Below are 16,090 nucleotides of genomic sequence, written 5' to 3'. Positions count from 1 at the left end.
CGGGGGTTACCGGCTCCGCCCTTGACGAGGGGCCGACAGGGAGCCCCCTTCTGGGTAACCCCGTCGAGCACATGTTCAATGGCGGCCAACCGAGCCGGAGTGAGGACGCAAAGCCGCTGTTGTTGTGGTTGTTGTTGGAGCTTGAGATGATGGGAAGAGATGCGGGGAGGTATGGGAAGGTCCTAAACTCCTACTGGTGCCATATCATCACATTCTGGTGCAACGAAGAGTCATAATTAATGGAAACAAGTCCTTAACTGACATAGATTAAGAATAACTAGCAAGATGTCCTATAATTGTCTACGTGTGGTGCGGGGGACCTGGGCACGACATTTAATGGGGGAATGAAGGGGAAGATCGGCTCTAATGGGTGTTGTTTACAGACAATGGGACTAGGGAATGGGGTAAGGGGAGAGTTGGGGAGTATCGGAGAAGATAGGGGAATATTTACAAGCGGATATGGAGGTCAAATTCCATATTCGCAACAATATATTAGATGGTGAAGAGAGTTGTAGGAGAATTAAATTATTTCCCACGCATAAACAAATATTTGTAGGGTCGTTGTTTGAGTGGGTTATATTCACCAGATGATATTAAGAGTAAAAGGTTAAAAGGTCCATGAGGTCAGAAGGATCACAGGTGTTTAAGTGGTCTAATGAATAAGGATAACATGTCAAAAGGTTAGAAGGTTCGTAAAGAACAGGGTGAGAGAAATATAGGTGTTTAGGGGCAATGAGGGAGGGAAAGAATTAATATGGAAGTGAATGGGTCAATGTTTGAGTGGGTCAAAGATTAATCTGCCAGATGATATGTAGAAGAAGGATGATAGGTCTATAAGAGAAAACAAATATTTGTAGTGTTTGAGTGGTCTAATGAACAACATTAAGGATAGGTACTACAGACAAAAGGTTCATAAAGATGAGGGTGGGAGAAATAGAGGTGTTTATGATTTTTGAAAAAGACAAGGGGGTAAATGACATTAGATAGGGATTTCCCATGTTAAACGGAGGTGTCCCAGAAGCAACATTATTACACTACTCTTATGTTTACTAGGAAATAACTGAGCTTAAACGAGGCTACATGTTGTAGTGTAACTAACTAGGAGGGGCAATTAACCTTTATTATAAAACCACAAAACCAAAACAATATATATAAATATATATATTGTTGTGGTTTTGGAATAAAGGATAACCCCCCCTCGTAGGTAGACGCACCACAACATGAAGCCTCACGATAGGTCAGTTATTTCTTCGTGAATGTAAGCGCAGTCCTTTCCTGTGTTAGTTTTGTGTTGAGCAGGCCCATGAGTCGGGCGGTCTTTTGGCGCTGGAATGCCACGTGCTCGGCCTGAACAAGCCTGGCAAGGCCGAAGCGAGGAGCTGCAGGGGGAGTGGCCGGTAAGCAACGAGCCGCCAATCAGGGCTCGAGGGGAGTGGCTTACCACGGCGGCGAGAGGTGGGTCTTGCAACATTCGAGTAAGGCCGGGGCGGAGCCATAAAACCCTGCTCCGAGCCCCCCGCCTCAGTTGAGCTGGAGTCAGGATCGGAGTCGAGTCAGATCCAGGGAGTATCGTGAGTCAGTCGAGTTCAGTTGTAGTTCTGAGTTGAGTTGGGTTGAGCTGGAGTGCGAGAGAGAGAGAGAATCGCCCAGCCCCTGAACAATTGCCGGTTATCGTCATTGTACACGAACTTGCCCCGTGCCCCGTGCCCTGCGCTGTATTAATCGCGCATTCGAGAAGACGACCCGTTCCGGGCCACAGATGAGCGATCTCCTCCTACCTGCCTTCTCCTGCATACGTGCCGTGACCGCCAGAGGGCCACGCCGGGCGAGCTGCCCCGGAGCGACCGACAGCAAAGCGCATTTGGCGTGCAAACTTCTCTTCTTCTTCTCCCCGTGGGCGTGAGTGGGCCCTTTGTCTGGGAATTAGTTAAACTGTTAAGCTGCTGCTCTGTGTCCCCTTTCCTTTATCTGAATCCTGTACATTGTGTAAATAAATTGTGTTATTCCTCTTATTTGACCGTTCCCGTCCCTTCCATTAATTGGCCTCACATGGTACGAATAGAACCGCTTGAATCGGGTTCCATAAAAGTAACGGCACGAGTCACGCGATACGCATACCGCTCGGGCGTACTCGATTAAGCGTGGCTCGTGCGAGGTCCGGTCCCCGCTTTCGTGGCAGCGTGGGTTAAAGGTACCTGCGGCGTCGACCCGATACTCTTTTTCACGCATGCTGCGGAAGTGGCGATTCGGCCTCGTGGACACAAAGACCCAATAGGCCTCAAGCTGAGGTCTGAAATAGTGCCAAAAAAATGAGTTTCGTTCCGAACTCGTGGGACTACGATTTCTATGCATTTTTGTATTGTATATAACATGCCTGACCTTGTGTTAAAAGTTTAACTCTGAAATCCTGCCAGTTTCCGTGAACGACCACATCAAACTAGGTCATGTAGAGTCAAAAAGGAGGGTTTTTAGCTCCGGTGCCGACTTTGCGGCGTGGTATCTCCGTCAGTACATATTGTTACGGACCGCGGATAAGGTGTTGATTTGCCGAGCGGATGGCGGCCGCGGCCCGAACTATTAACAATGACTAAGACCCTATTCCTTAAACGTGGGCCAAATCGTGCCACAGATATTCAATGGGGAAAAGACAAAGGCGACACGGATGTGAAGAAGAGGAAGACAGAAGTAGGAAATACGAATATAATTTATTTGCTATTTACAACCAAAAGAAACCAAGGAGAAGGAAGGATAATAAAATAATTTACAGAAGAAATCAAGGAGACACAGTGAAAATTCTAGCTTACCTATTCAGTCTTACTTAGAAACCCAGGATAGAACAAACAAAAGACAGACTCACACGGGGAATTGCAGAGTGGATTGGCTGGAAGGAGGCATGGGAAGGCCCAGGCCACTACAGGCGTCGAGGTCCCACTCCAGGAGTCCACCCGCGTTCTTGGCGGGAAAGCCTTGGTGTCCAGCGGCGCGTATCGTTCACCGCGAGCGGATCGGCGCGTCGTGGACTCCGGGCTCTTCAGCTCCACTTTAATGCCACTTAACGCCACACTCAACTCGTCCTCCTCCAACGCCACTCTCGTTCTTCATCAACCCTTCCTCCTTCAGCAGCAACGGTACTTTCAGCCACCAACCACCAACCGCTCTCTCAAAAGGCTTGCTGTCTCTTCTTTCAGCCACCAACAACCAACTACTAACTCAAAAGGCTTGCTGTCTCTTCTTTCAGCCACCAACAACCAACTACTAACTACCGTCCTGACGCATGCGCACGCACTTTATATCGCCCCCCGGCGATCAAGCCGCCGGCCGCTAGGACACGCCCATCGGTGAGCTCGCCTCGGCCCTGATTGGTCGCGAGGGCTCACCGACCCCGCCCTTAGAGGGGGCGTTGGCTAGACCACGCCTTGTCCCCGGCGCTGGGCCGACTCCTCCCACCTTTGGCTCCGAGACGACCTCGTGGCTAATGGAGTCTTGGAGCGAAAACAACAACCCACAGCTGCAGCAGAATTCAGCGAACCGCTCAATGCAGTTGGCAATTGAGGAAAGGGGAATGTGCAGGGAATCTACCTTGTCTGAATTCGGTGCAATGGAGTATTAATTAATGGAAGACAAATCCTTAGCCTAATACACAGAATAGGGAAATAACTACCAACAAGGAGGAAATCTATGATTGGCTAAGCGTGATTGTTTATGACCTAATTACGGGACGCACTTTGACCTTTATACACAACTGGAGGAAGGAGGGCGATATTTTTACAACAATTTACACAACAATAAAAAAACACAATTCTCATATCCACAACAATATAATTCAGCCTAGGAATTTATGCTAGGCACAGACCTCCCATGGTTCTGTGGCCCTGTTAGTTTTAAAGGCTCTTACTTACGCGCACATCATACAGCGGAAATGTAAAAAATGTACTTTTGTCATATGTACCTACTGTAAAATTCAATGAATTTCTCCGAAATTAACTCAAAATATTTTCGAAACCATCAGAGATATCCTCTCGAAAATGGGTAAGCTTGGCATATGGAAGGGATACTGCTTATTGACGACGTTTCGTGGTTGTCTGGAAAACAACTGATAAAGGCGACACTAAAAATGCCTCCAGATGCATATGGGGACCGCATGATGACCAGGGATAGCGTAGTGAATGTAGAGTAGGGAAGCTTGGTATTACGGTCGGCGGTATGAATCCGATGAATACATGATAATCCATTGATACAATAAGTATCAATCCATAGATAATAATAAGGCACACACCTGAAGTAAATCGCATGATAGTTTATTCACCGTCGTGTCAATACGCAAAGATACAGGCTTCGATGTATGCGAAAATTCTGAATGTCCACGGGCTCAAGTAGCACAAATCTTCTTAAAATTTCAAGGCAATCGGATGAAAATTGAGGATTTTAGAAATTCGACAAAGTTGGTGAACTTTGGCCTATGTTGACCTATTGACCTTTTGATCCCAAAAACAGTAAGCTTCTTGCTTATGACCAACTCTACCATTTGGTGAAATTTCGTGAAGATCGGTTGAAAATTGTGACCTGTAGGCGCCTGACAGACACAGACAGACAGACAGACAAACAAACAAACAGACAGACAGACAGACAAACAGACAGAATAACGCACAAGATCAAGCAATATACTTGAAAAATCTCAGGTAGAATTAATCAGCAATTAATTAGCTCAGGTAGAACAGCAAGGTGATCGTGAGTATTTTATTATTAAAATTAGTATACAGTGCACGTTTTTATGCCTCCGCAGGACGGTTGTCCGTCCGGTTGTCGGTCCGTACCAGACTTTCGTTTCCAGAATAACCGCTTATGGGATTGGCTTATTGGTATGAACTGTAATAATTGGTATGATAACAAAATTGGTATGAACTGTAATGCAAAGATGAACTGGTTCGATTTTGGGTTGAAAAGGTCAAAGGGACCATGGTCATGTGACCTTTAATTTAAAATCTTGGTTACCACAACTTGTGGACGAGAGAAGGGATTTCAATCAAACTTGACAGTAAATATCGCGGATGCTTCTTCATGGTGGTCGAACCCTTCCCCCTCCTCCCCCCAATGCAATTCGGGGGCAAAATCTACCCCATTCTGTCCTGCTGCCCGGATTCGTCAGGTCAGCGCTTTATTAGGGTCAGAGTGCCGATTGGTCCCCATGGACCTCTTGTCCCTGTTTCTCTCTTTCTCCAACTCTGACGTGGCCCTGACTTCGTGAAGGTGGGTCACACCATCCTCGATGTGGGGGATCTCTGGGTCGTTTCTGGGAGATCGATCCGCTGTCTTTGTGTCACGGGCTTGTTCGAGAGAACTGTCCGAAGTGATACAACAACAACCAAATTTGATACCACAATGGCCTGCTGTGCAAAGATGGACAGATTAATTTTTTGGGTGTAACAGGACATGTGCCCTTTGAAAATATTTTTGCAGATCATAACTCGAGTTTGGAACATCTGAGGTTTTACCTCTGTCATGTGACCTTTGATCGAGATCAAACGTAAACAGTTGGTTGACATCGAACGCAGGCGGACGCATATCCAATATCACCCACCGATGCAGACATTGTACAACAGAGCTCGTTTCGTCCCACCCTGCACAATAACTTGGGGTATAATTAGCAGTGTAGGTAGATCCTAGACTCGTGGAGGTAGATCCTAGACTCGTGGAGGTAGATCCTAGACTCGTGGAAGTAGATCCTAGACCCGTGGAGGTAGATCATAGACTCGTGGAAGTAGATCCTAGACCCGTGGAGGTAGATCCTAGACTCGTGGAGGTAGATCCTAGACTCGTGGAGGTGTATTGTAGACTCGTGGAGGTGTATTGTAGACTCGTGGAGGTGTATTGTAGACTCGTGGAGGTGTATTGTAGACTCGTGGAGGTGTATCGTAGACTCGTGGAGGTGTATCGTAGACTCGTGGAGGTGTATCATAAACTCGTGGAGGTGTTGGTGAACTCGACGTTGACCAGATGCTGGTGTCTGTTGGCAAGATTGTGACACTCACCGTCCAATTGCAGCCACGTCTGTAGGCATTCACGATATTTACCCCATCTAAGAGGCGTTAGTCCCTGGTGTTGGGCTAGCGGCTAGGGTGCCAGCTTAGGATCCTAGGATCCTGGGTTCGAATCCCGGTCGATCGCTGAATTAACGCCAGGGGGGTTGACTCAGCCTGTCATCCTTCCGAGGTCGGCTAATTGAGTACCAGTTCACTGGTAATTCCCTGCTTGTCGTAAAAAAGGCGACAAAAAGGGTTGGCGGCAGGAAGGGCATCCGGCCGTAAAACATTGCTTCAAAAAGGGGACCGAAAAACAACAACCACGGTCCCCGAAAAAGGACAACCCCCGCTTGCGGGGGAAAATGGCCTCTAAAGGTGTTTTTTTTTTTTTTTTAAAGAGGCATAAACGGCGAAGTTATGTCATTCACGACATGTTCAAAGTGCATGAAGCACTTTAAACGCGATTTTCCCGAGGCCATGACTAAACATTCAGCGCGACATGGGCGCCGCCATTTTGTATGTCATGTGACCCAAGCAAGTGTTCTGATAGGCCTAGATTCAACATCAGTGCCTTCGATGCAAGACAAAGTAGTGCGACATAAACGTGTGGAAAACTTTCAAACTGGCAGGATCTGATAGTTAAACTTTTTGTATGTGCTACAACTCGGCACATACTCAGATTACCAGTGATTATGTTTTAGTCTCTCTGACCTCGGAACGGGATTGAACGATACACGGTGTCAGCTTGAGGCCTACAAGGGGAAAAAAGGGGTTTAATCCCCCCTTTGTAACGTGGAACGGGCTTCGGGAGATCCGCAACAAATTGGTGTCTAGGCGTGGGATATAATTGGACCGAGAGTGCGCTTCACGCACTCGAAATGACGAGCGCCCGAAATTTAGTTTTAAAACCAAAATTAAATTCGTACCATGGCTGGCCAAGATGGTCAAATGCCGGTGGGAATAATGAATGATGAAGAACTAATGACCCAGGACCCGCAGGGACAGTTGGTAGTGGAGGAAAGTGAAGAGGCTGCGGCAGTTGGTAACGAAAATGGCGGCGCCTCGCACGTGGCGGCGGAGGCCAAGCCCGCTGTGCAGGCGGGTTTTGACATGCAATCATTCATGACACAATTCATAGCCTCCCTGAAAATGGAGGGGGACGAATCAAGAAGGGAAATGAATAAGATGAATGCAAAAATGGACGCCATGAGGGACGAAGCAAGGTGTAACATGGAAGGGTTGGAAAACAAAATGGGTGGTCAAATGGAAAAATTGGGGGACGAAATAAAAGAATCCAGGTGTGATATGCAGAAGATGAGGGCAGAGTCAAAAAAGGACATGAAAAAGTTGGGGGGAGGACATTGGGCGCAGGTTGAGTGGGAAGGTCGCGGTGGTACGCGACGAGGTGATGCGATGCGGAGAACGCGTGGGGAGCGAGCTAGAGCGGAAGATAGCCAAGTTGACCGGGGCTATGGGAGTCGCGACACGGGGTGTAGAGGAGCCGACGATCGTCAAATTGGAAAATAAAATTTCGGGGGCGCCGAGGAAGGTCGAATTGGAAGACGAAATTTTGGGGGCGCCGACGATCGTCGAGTTAGAGGAGGTAACCCGGGAAAAAGAAGAAACAATTGGGGCTGAAGAGACGGGAGAAACAGAAAAAAAATCACGGGAGGTGGTGATGGAGCCTGAACAAAGTCTGTATTTGCACCGTGATGCCGGGCTTGCTAACCCAATAAAAGGTTTGCAGGTGCTGGCGGAGAAGGAGAGCCCCGTGGTGAGTTGCGAAAGTGGCGCGAATTTGTTTGGTGCGAACGGGTGTTCGGCACGCTTGGGAAAGAGGCGAGACCCGGGCGTTCGCGATGGGCCCATTGTGCGGTGTACGAGTGGTACGGAGTGTGAGAGAGAGTGCGTACCCGAGGGTGTGGAAAAGGAGTGTGCGAGGGCCTAATGTGTGGAGGAAAAGTGCACACCTGAGTGTGTAAAAAAAGAGTGCATAACAGAGTGTGTGAGAGGCGTGTGTGCGCCTGGGTGTGCGAATGTGGAGTGTGTCGCGAGGTGTGAGGACGCGGCTCAGGCATTGACACCGAATGGGGCAGTGCCTAGCGGGACGGGTAGCAGACGCGAGCCCCCGGTGAGTTGTGTGCAGCAGGATACGGAGTGAATCGGAGGGAATACGGAGTACGGAGGGAATCCATGCTGCGTCGGTCTCACAAGCACCGGCGTGCATGATTCGTGCCTCCGGCCCCCCGCACTGTATGGTTGGTGCCGTGCCGAGGCGGCAAGGGTGATCGGCCGGGTTCAAGGGGAGGTGGGAGTTTTCGGAGCCACACACCCTACCTATCAGGTGCGGTGCTCCGACCGGGGCCAGCTGGGTCCTCGTGCGTGGGACCGCAAGGCCCCGCGAAGGGATGGAGCCCGGCACCTGGGCCCATCAATCCCTCCCCCCTTGGATCGAAAATGCTGGACGGACACCCCATACAGGCGACCAACCACCCACATGGATCACTCGGCCCATCGAGGCCGAGCCGCGACAAGATACCTCCACATGTGGGGGCTCGTAGCATAGAGGACTGGGGGGAGTAGTGTCCCCTACGTGGGGGAATGGTAGTGTCACCATTCCTCACATGGGGGGGGCCATGAGCACTAGTTTAGGGGGATGGCAGTGATAGGCACATGGGGGTGCCAGCAATGGTTGCCTCCATGGGGCACCGAAGCTAGCCGAGGGAGGGCTGGGATAATGTTAGGGATTTAGAAAACCTTAGGGACATGAGAATTAAGTAGTGACACCTGTACTATAGTGGGGATGTAGACAGTTTCGGTGGTTGATAAAGAAAAGGGAGTGCATAGTGTAAAGGGATGACGGGGAAGCACGAGTTTTAGGGGAAGTAGTTAGATTGATGATGCTGTCTGTGTGAGGAATTGTGTTGTAGTGTAAATGGAATTGTGTTGAGGTGTGTGAGAAAAGTGGTGTAAGAATAAATGGTGTGCGAGATAAGTGGTGTGGAATGCTTGGTGTGGAATGCATGGTGCGAAGGAGTGAATGGGGGGAGGTGGAACGCATTCACGAAAGCCCGGAGGGGTAGTGTAAAGCCAGGTAGCGGGCATAGGCAAATTGTATGGATATTGACACCTGTGGTGCGAGTAGTAGCAAGTAGTGCTTTGGAGGGTGAATGAGTCAGTGACATGGCTGGGCGTGTGGCTTACTTAGTGCGTATGGTTATTGAGGCACTCCGCGACTGGTAGTTTGTCGGCCAGGTGAGGCCATAGGTAGGCTCTGGGAGCCAGTTAGGGTAGTTGTTGTGAGTTGAGTGGGGCCTGAGGATCCCAGGAGAGGACCCAGGTTGCCCGATGCCAAAGTGGGCACAGAGTGGGTAAGAGCCAGGGAGGGCCTTCCCCAATTAGATAGTCGTGAGGAGCAGGTAAGCTCGGGTGGCGGCTTCAGTGGCGGAGGTGCGCAGGTAGTTAGACCTGCTGGTAGGGCCACACGACCCAGCTCCGAAATTGTGCGAGGGCACAGCGTGAAAATTTGCAGGAGTGAGACCCAAATTCAGAGGGAACCACAGTGTGGGCAATGGGAATTCGGGTTCTTAGAACCACATAGTTTAAAGAGGCCGATCGGCAGGGTACGACCCCGGGTAGTTTAAATGAGTTAACGTTACTAGAGTAGTTAGGATGAGAAATCCCTTCGCACCATCCACAGCCATTCACCAAGGAGGACGAGCTCCACACCGAGGCTCTGTAAACTGTTTGGACGGAAGACGCATCACGATGTAAGAAGGACATTGTGTTTGTTCCATCCCTCCCTCCTTGGGAGGGATTGGGAGATGAATTTGGAATAGAGGGGGATATGGGAGACAAGACGTAGAGACGGATTGTGAATACAAGGGGGGCTAGGGTAGTGTAGCCAACGGTGGGGGGTACAGACGGTTAGGGACGAGTCTGCTCTGCTCGCTCTTCCGCGTCTCTCGCGCCGCACAGCCTTGTTTTTCTGTGTGCCACTGCGTCTTTTCCGCTTGCCTGTTGTGCCTTGTCTTCACCCCCCCCCCCCCCCGCCCCAGGACCATTTTGGAGGCCGAACTGTGCAGCACCATCGCACCTGAGCAGCATCCATTCTGCACCTTTGTTCCACCTGTGCAGCCGAACTGTGCAGCACTTTGCTGCCAAAACACCTCTTGCTGCACCTTGTCACAAATGGACCACAAGCCTTGTGGCCTTGCACCTCTGCTGTGCAGCATCCTGCTGCAAAATCATCTTGCACCTTCGGACCACTTGTTTGAGTGACATTGATGCCATGCAGTTGGACCACGTGAGAACGGCCCTGCTGGCCAATGGAAAGCAAATAAAAGCATTTTTATTATTGTGTGCTAGGGATAACGAAGTTCTGCAAGTTTATATGGCCCTGATGCTTCAAATGGCCTGTATGCCGGTCAGAGGGCCAGCCGGTTTGTTAGACGCACACAGAAGAAGCAAGAAGCAAGATGCAAGCAGCAAGTGCCATATGAGTGTTTTGTTGTGTTTTCTCTCCCCTCCAATCTTCTCTTCCAAAAAGTACAGGTCCTGGGTCATAGCATTGCAAATAAAGTTAAATTCTGTGCTTGTAAATATAAGAATGTGCCCACCGGCTATGCGTTTAGTTTGAAATTCCGGAAATACTCGGGTAGTTGTGGGTGTGAAACTGTTAGATAGCTGCTCAACGCAATAGGAGGGACATATTTAGTGCTAAGACTGTCGCACACATGGGTCAGAGTAAATTCTAGGGGGAACCACACCTATGTGTCACATTTAAACGTAATATTAATTTTGCATGTCAGGCTCTACCGGTCGTTCAATTGGTGGGTTCGACTCGGGACGACTCTGGTGAGAGAGGGGTGTAGTGTTGTGGTTTTGGAATAAAGGATAACCCCCCCTCGTAGGTAGACGCACCACAACATGAAGCCTCGCGATAGTTCAGTTATTTCTTAGTGAATGTAAGCGTAGTCCTTTCCTGTGTTAGTTTTGCGTTGAGCAGGCCCGTGAGTAGGGCGGTCTTTTGGCGCTGGAATGCCACGTGCTCGGCCTGAACAAGCCTGGCAAGGCCGAAGGGAGGAGCTGCAGGGGGAGTGGCCGGTAAGCAACGAGCCACCAATCAGGGCTCGAGGGGAGTGGCTTACCAAGGCGACGAGAGGTGGGGCTTGGAACATTCGAGTAAGGCCGGGGCGGAGCCATAAAACCCTGCTCCGAGCCCCCCGCCTCAGTTGAGTTGGAGTCGGGATCGGAGTCGAGTCAGAGCCAGGGAGTATCCTGAGTCAGTTGAGTTCAGTTGGAGTTCTGAGTTGAGTTGGGTTGAGCTGGAGTGCGAGAGAGAGAGAGAATCGCCCAGCCCCTGAACAATTGCCGGTTATCGTCATTGTACACGAACTTGCCCCGTGCCCCGTGCCCTGCGCTGTATTAATCGCGCATTCGAGAAGACGACCCGTTCCGGGCCACAGACGCGCGATCTCCTCCTGCTTGCCTTCTCCTGCATACGTGCCGTGACCGCCAGAGGGCCACGCCGGGCAAGCTGCCCCGGAGCGACCGACGGCAAAGCGCGTTTGGCACGCAAACTTCTCTTCTTCTTCTCCCCGTGTGCATGAGTGGGCCCTTTGTCTGGGTTTAAGTTAAACTGTTAAAGGGCCACAGACACAGAAAATCATGTTTGGTTTAATTAATAGATATTGCTTCACTCAACACTTAATCGTCCTTTAAAAAAAAAAAAAATCACTCGATTGGCCCCCGCCACCCAAAAAACGGCGATTTGATTGCTCATGTGACTGGCTACGTCATCAAGGGAATTTTTGTTGCTGTTGGTAGTTTTTAATAATGATTTTGACTATCAGAAAATTCTTGGTCAGGCAGTTATCATTGCGTGCTGAGAAACCTTTCCCTCGATTACATCACACAGGTGACATCATGAATGAACATCACGATTTTAGGGGCGGGACTCCACTAACAGCTAAAAACTACCAGCAGCAACAAAAATTCCCTCGATGACGTAGCCAGTCACATGAGCAATCAAATCGCCGTTTTTTGGGTGGCGGGGGCCAATCGAGTGATATTTATTCAAAAAAAAGGACGATTAAGTGTTAAGTGAAGCAATATCTATTAATTAAACCAAACATGATTTTCTGTGTCTGTGGCCCTTTAAGCTTCTACTCTGTGTCCCCTTTCCTTTATCCGAATTCTGTACATTGTGTAAATAAATTGTGTTATTCCTCTTAGTTGACCGTTCCCGTCCCTCCCATTAATTGGCCTCGCATGGTACGAATAGAACCGCTCGAATCAGGTTCCATAAAAGTAACGGCACGAGTCACACGATACGCATACCGCTCAGGCGTACTCGATTAAGCGTGGCTCGTGCGAGGTCCGGTCCCCGCTTCCGTGGCAGCGTGGGTTAAAGGTACGTGCGGCGTCGACCTGATACCCTTTTTCATGCATGCTGCGGAAGTGGCGATTCGGCCTCGTGGACATGAAGACCCAAGGGGGAAAAAGGGGTTTAATCCCGCCTTTGTAACGTGGAACGGGCTTCGGGAGATCCGCAACAATAAACATATATATATATATACATATACATATTGTTGCATTTGTGGGGGTAGGTGATGACATACCATAGTGGAGATAGAACTGTGTAGAGTAGCATGGACGAGTAGGAAGCCAATCTTGATGTATTCAAGCACAAAAACTGTGAGCTTAAGATCATTTACGTGTCACCACACGGGGGTGGTGTTATGTTAACTAGGTGGGGTCTAAAGCTAGTTTATCCTAGTATGTGATTGCCCCCCTGTGACCTTTTCCTACGTTCTTATTCACAACTACTAAAAGGCCAGCCATGCAAAGTGTGCCATTAAACAACAATAACTGGCATGCATGCCGACAGAACCCAAGCAGAGCCGATCGACAAGTAAGCCCACCCACATGAACACGATAGGAAAAAGGCCCCACCCAGTAAAGGCGGAGAATCGGTGGGCGGTCAAGAGGGCTGTGAGGCCCCGCCCCCAAAGTGCATAATTGGACAGTGTGACATCAGAGCGAGAAGGTTCGAGAGCTAGGAGGAAGAAGAATCAGGCAGTCTCTCTCTCGTCCTAGCTTTGGTCTGAGGAGGTTGCTTTTGTCTCGGGTACGCTCGTGAAGAGAGCATTTCGGAGCTTTGGAACTTTTGAAACGTTGGAGGAGGTGGTGTTGTTGACTGTGGTGCTTTTTGGGGGAGGAGAGAGCCGCGTCTCGCTTGGCGGGGGAAGCGAGGAAGGGCCGGTTGGCTGCTTGCTCACGACTGCATGTTTTCGGCACCTGGACGGAGTTTTCGGCACCCGGTGGTTTTGTGTTAGTTAAATAGGGCTTCAAAATAATTCCCAGTATGTAATTGCCTCCTGTGATTTTCCCTTATGTATTTACAGTCTTTATGTAAAGTTTTGACTTTTTCAACATATTTCAACATACAGCTATTTGATCTTCATTTCAACAATATTGATAGATAAAGGTGATATAATACAACAAATATCATGAAACATTTACATTTTGTAATCCATTGTATAATTTAAATAAACATAAATGCAAATTTCGCATGTGGAAAAAGTAAGTACACCCTTGGCTCTAATAGGTGGTATTGCCCCCTTTGGCAGAAACAACCTCAAGTAGGCGTTTATTATAACTGTCTACCAGTCTCTGACATCGACTGGGAGAAACTTTTGCCCAATCCTCCATGCAGAATTCTTTCAGCTGTGCGATGTTTGAGGGGTTTCATGCATGCACCGCTCATTTCAAATCCCCCCACAACATCTCGATGGGATTTAGATCCGGCCTTTGACTTGGCCATTCCAGAACCCTCCATTTCTTTCTTTTCAGCCATTCCTTGGTGGATTTACTGGTATGTTTAGGGTCATTGTCATGTTGCATTTGGTTGAGCTTCAACTTTCCGACAGATGGCCTCACATTATCCTCAAGCACCCTTTGGTACAATGAAGAATTCATAGTGGATTATATGATGGTGAGCTGCCCAGGCCCTGATGCAGCAAAGCTGCCCCAAACCATAATATTTCCACCACCATGCTTTACAGTTGGTATCAGGTTCTTGCGGTCAAATGCTGTCTTTGGTTTTTGCCAAACATGTCTTCTGGTACTGTGGCCAAATAGCTCTACCTTTGACTCATCTGTCCAGAGCACATTGTTCCAGAAGTGCTGGTCTTTGCCTAGGTGTTCATTGGCAAACTTTAGTCTTGCCCTGATGTTCTTTCTGGACAGCAAAGGTTTCCTCCTGGCACACCTCCCATGTAGATCAAATTTGTGCAGCCTCTTTCTAATGGTAGACTCGTGCACTTTGACATCAACAGTGGCAAGAGCTACCTGTAGGTCCCGTGATGACATTCTGGGGTTCTTAGACTTCTTTCAGCATCTTGCGGTCTGCTCTCGGGCTGAACATGCTGGGGCGGCCTGGCCTGAACAAGTTGGCAGTTGTTTGGAATCTTCTCCACTTGTAGATGATCTTCCGGACAGTCGAATGATTGATTTCAAATTGTTTGGAGATCTTTTTAAATCCCTTCCCAGACTCGTAGGCATCTATAACCTTCTTTCTGAAGGCCTGATAGAGCTCTTTTGATCTTGGCATGGTGACGCCGCACACTTCAACAACAAAGAGCAAATCAAACGAAATGTCTGAGGTTTAGATAAGACAGGTTCCTCCAAGATCCTCTCTAACGATGTTCTAATCATTTGCACCTGAGCTGGTGCACCTGATTCTAATTTTAGGTATTTGAAGTAGTGATAAATGTAGGGGTGTACTTACTTTTTCCACATGCAAAATTTGCATTTCTGTTTATTTAAATTATACAATGGCCTACAAAATGTAAATGTTTCATGATATTTGTTATATTATATCACCTTTATCTGTCACAATCAATATTGCTGAAATGAAGATCAAATAGCTGTATGTTGAAATGTTGAAAAAGTCAAAACTTTACATGGGGTGTACTTACTTTTTCACGTGACTGTACATTCACTCAGCCAGCCATGCAAACGAGCACTGCATTAAACCATGACAACCGACATAATGCAGACAAAGACCCAGAGATTACGATCGGACAATTAACCCCGCCCCACCAACCGACTAAGGAACAAGGTCACACTCCCCAGAGTGGGACGAGGGGCGTGGAAACTATCAACCGGCAGACCACGCCACGAGCTTCATCATTCGTCAAGCCGACGATGGAGCGATTGAATGAACTCGGTGATTGGGCGGGGTGACATGAGAGCAAAGGTTCGAGGAGGAAAAAAGAAGAAGAGGCAGACCCGCTCTCTCTTGTACTGGCTTCGTGGCAGGCAGTCGCAGAATTTCTCTCTCTTTCGAGAGAGACTTTGTGGCGAGACTTTGTGGCTTTCGGGCTTTGTGGTGAGCGGACGCTTTCTGTTTCGGGTTTGGGGCTATGTCTGGCACGTGTGTGCTTTTGAGGAGAGTTTTCCAGAGCTGTTGTGGACAACTTTCACGTTTTAGCATAATAAGGAGGGATTGGCGATTGTGGTGCTCTTTGGAGGCACTGGGGGCGTGGGGGGAGAGGGCTGCGTTGTGCTTCCTCGGACAGCAGAGGGGCACAAAGGAGGACGTCGTCGAAAAGTACCTAACGTTGGGACATCGAGGAGCACGACTCCACACCATCTTGTGCGCTTCCCGTGCGGCGGCTTCAAGGATCACCAACCACCCAGCTCCTACACGTCCTCGTTGATGCCTAAGCTGAGTGCCAGCACATTAAAAAGGGATTTTCTTTTGTTTTATCTTTTCCCCTGTCATGTCGTTATGAGTGCGAGTGGAGACGTCTCAATTAGGAATAATAGTTTTTACCTCGCCTTTCATTTTTATTTCTTGCATTTATTTTCATTAAATCCTTTATTGTTGCATTTCATTTGTGGTGTTCCTTTCTTTGTTGTGGGGTTTGGATTAACCCCGTGTGCTGTCGTATAGGTAAGTCCTCAGTTGCTTCCCATCCCGCGTGCGCCAAAAAGTGCCGCCAAGTTTCGAACTGCTGCCTCCGAGTTAACCATTCGGCTATCCATCCAAGGCTGGTTTT

The 16,090-nt window shown here is 48.7% G+C and overlaps 1 protein-coding gene across 1 annotated transcript in view; it reads right to left on the bottom strand.

Annotated features, from left to right (window-relative positions):
• LOC137422937 (allograft inflammatory factor 1) overlaps positions 1-12,690 on the bottom strand; it is a 132,286-nt gene extending 119,596 nt beyond the window's left edge. The window contains exon 1 of the mRNA XM_078774903.1: positions 12,644-12,690. Coding sequence (XP_078631029.1) covers positions 12,644-12,675 — 32 coding nt within the window. The 5' untranslated portion in view covers positions 12,676-12,690. The remainder of the gene's footprint in view (positions 1-12,643) is intronic.
• Between the last annotated feature and the right edge of the window lie 3,400 nt (positions 12,691-16,090).

The sequence above is a fragment of the Myxine glutinosa genome, chromosome 3 (genome assembly GCF_964187855.1).
Source record: "Myxine glutinosa chromosome 3, kmMyxGlut1.1, whole genome shotgun sequence".
Classification (NCBI taxonomy): domain Eukaryota; kingdom Metazoa; phylum Chordata; class Myxini; order Myxiniformes; family Myxinidae; genus Myxine; species Myxine glutinosa.
Note: the sequence above shows the minus strand (reverse complement) of the source record. Positions and strands in the feature narration are given on the sequence as shown.